The 3562-nt window shown below is 47.8% G+C and overlaps 1 protein-coding gene across 1 annotated transcript; it reads left to right on the top strand.

Moving 5' to 3' along the window:
- The first annotated feature begins 364 nt into the window (after window positions 1-364).
- On the top strand, window positions 365-2776 carry LOC128226263 (homeobox protein 2-like). Its single transcript, XM_052936146.1, has one exon. It carries the CDS (start codon window positions 365-367, stop codon window positions 2774-2776), a length of 2412 nt encoding a protein of 803 aa, XP_052792106.1.
- Window positions 2777-3562: the final 786 nt, after the last annotated feature.

The raw sequence follows: 3562 nt of genomic DNA, 5'->3' as shown, positions 1-3562 counted from the left end.
TAGCACGCCAACATGCACACATGTCTATATGCCAATTCAACAACACGCCAACACGCCAACCCACTAACATGCTAACATACCAGCACGCCAACAGACAAGCATGCCGACAATACAATTACATCAGCGCGCCAACACGCAAACATGCCAACATACCTATACACCAGCACGCCTGGACGCTAACATGCCAACAAACTAGCACGTCAACATGCAAACAAACCAGCACGTCAACATGCAAACAAACCAGCACGTCAACATGCAAACAAACCAGCACGTCAACATGCGATTATGCCATCATATCAGGACATCAACATACCCACACCTAATCACGCCAAACACCAGAACGCCAACACACCAGCACGTCAACATGACAACATGCCAACACACCAATATTCTGCAAACGCGCCAGCACGCCAACACCCCAGCACGCCAACATGCCAACACACCGAAAAGCAAACATGCCAACACACAAGCACACCAAAACACACCAGAACGCCAACATGCCAGCACACAAGCACACCAGAACGCCAACATGCCAGTACACCGGAAGGCAAACATGCCAACACACAAGCACACCAGAACGCCAACATGCCAGCACACCGGAAGGCAAACATGCCAACACACAAGCACACCAACACACCAGAACGCAAACACGCCAACACGCCAACACGCCAACATGCCAACACTCCAACATGCAACGCGAGAGAACGTAATGCTACCATCATGCCAACACACAAGCACACCAACATACCAGAACACCAACATGCCAACATACCAGAACGCCAACATGCCAACACACAAGCACACCAACACACCAGAACGCCAACATGCCAACACACAAGCACACCAACACACAAGAACGCCAACATGCCAACACGCCAGCATGCAACACGAGAGAACGCAAGTCGACCATCACGCCAATACACAAACACGTCAAATGCCACAACAGCAACACGCCAATATGCGAGCATGCCAATACACCTACTCGCCAACATGCACACCAGCACGCCAATATGCCAGCATACTAACACGCCAGCACAGCAAATATGCCAAAATGCCAACGCACGCCAACCTAAAATCTGGCCAAAATGCCTACACACCAACATACCAGCACAACAACATGCCATCTCACCAACACACCAACACACCAGAACAACAACATGCCATCTCACCAACATACCAGAACAACAACATGTCAACACCCAATACACCAGCACAACAACATGTCAATACACCAACACAACAGCACAACAACATGTCAACACACCAGCACAACAACATGCCAATACACCAACACACCAACACACCAGCACAACAACATGCCAATACACCAACACACCAGCACAACAACATGCCAATACACCAATACACCAACACACCAGCACAACAACATGCCATCCCACCAACACACCAACACACCAGCACAACAACATGCCAATACACCAATACACCAACACACCAGCACAACAACATGCCATCCCACCAACACACCAACACACCAGCACAGCAACATGCCAATACACCAACTCACCAGCACAACAACATACCAACACACCAACACACCAGCACAACAACTTGTCAATACATCAACACACCAGCACAACAACATGTCAACACACCAACACACCAGCAAAACAACATGCCATCTCACCAACACACCAACACAACAACATGTCAACACACCAACACACCAGCACAACAACATGTCAACACACCAGCACAACAACATGCCATCTCATCAACACACCAACACACCAGCACAACAACATGCCAATACACCAAACACACCAGCACAACAACATGCCATACACCAAACACACCAGCACAACAACATGTCAATACACCAACACACCAGCACAATAACATGCCATCACACCAACACACCAGCACAACAACATGCCATCACACCAACACACCAACACAACAACTTTCCAACACACCAACACACCAGCAGAACAACATGCCATCTCACCAACACACCAGCACAACAACATGCCATCACACCATCACACAGGCACAACAACATGCCATCACACCAATACACCAACACACTAGCACAACAACATGCCATCTCATCAACACATCAACACACCAGCAAAACAACATGTCAACACATCAACACACCAGCACAACAACATGCCAATACACCAAACACACCAGCACAACAACATGTCAATACACCAACACACCAGCATTAAAACATGCCATCACACCAACACACCAGCACAACAACATGCCATCACACCAACACACCAACACACCAACACACCAACACAACAACTTTCCAACACACCAACACACCAGCACAACAACATGCCGAAACACCAACACATCAGCACAACAACATGCCATCACACCATCACATCAACACAACAACTTTCCAATACACCAACACACCGGCAAAACAGCATGCCAAACACACCAGCACAAAAACATGCCATCTCACCAACACACCAGCACAACAACATGCCATTACACCAACACAACAACACAACAACTTTACAACACACCAACACACCTGCACAACAACATGCCATCTCACAAACACACCAACACACCAGCACAACAACATGCCATCTCACAAACACACCAACACAACAACATGCCATCTCACCAACACACCGGCACAACAACATGCCATCTCACCAACACACCTGCACAACAACATGCCATCTCACCAACACACCAGCACAACAACACAACAACTTGCCAACACACCAACACACCAGAACAACAACATGCCAACACACCAACACACCTGCACAACAACATGCCATAACACCAGCACACCTGCACAACAACATGCCAACACACCAACACAACAACTTTTCAACACACCAACACACCAACACACCAGCACATCAACATGCCAACACACCAACACATCTGCACAACAACTTGTCAACACACCAACACACCAGCACAACAACTTGTCAACACACCAACACACCTGCACAACAACTTGTCAACACACCAACAAACCTGCACAACAACTTGTCAACACACCAGCACAACTACACAACAACATGCCAACACACCAACACACCTGCACAACAACTTGCCAACACACCAACATAACAACATGTCATCTCACCAACACACCAGCATAACAACATGCCAACACACTAACTGAACAACTTGTCAACACACCAACACACCTCTTCAACAACTTGCCAACATACCAACACACCAGCACAACAACATGCCATCTCACCAACACACCAACACACCAGCACAACAACATGGCAACACACCAACCGACCTGCACAATAACATGCCAACAAACCAACACACCAGCACAACAACATGCCGTCTCACCAACACACCAACACACCGGCACAACAACATGCCAACACACCAACACACCTGCACAACAACATGCCATCTCACCAACACACCAACACAACAACACACCAACATGCCAACACACCATCACACCAGTACAACAACATACCATCTCACCAATACACCAGCACAACAATTTGTCAACACACCAACACACCAGCACAATAACATGCCAACACACCAACACACCAGCACACAACAACATGTCAACACACCAACA

The sequence above is a fragment of the Mya arenaria genome, chromosome 3, assembly GCF_026914265.1.
Source record: "Mya arenaria isolate MELC-2E11 chromosome 3, ASM2691426v1".
NCBI classification, from domain to species: Eukaryota; Metazoa; Mollusca; class Bivalvia; order Myida; family Myidae; genus Mya; species Mya arenaria.
Note: the sequence above shows the minus strand (reverse complement) of the source record. Positions and strands in the feature narration are given on the sequence as shown.

Excerpts from the sequence above, each read along its gene's own strand:
- LOC128226263 (XM_052936146.1), top strand. The coding sequence starts at position 365 with ATGACAACATGCCAACACACCAATATTCTGCAAACGCGCCAGCACGCC.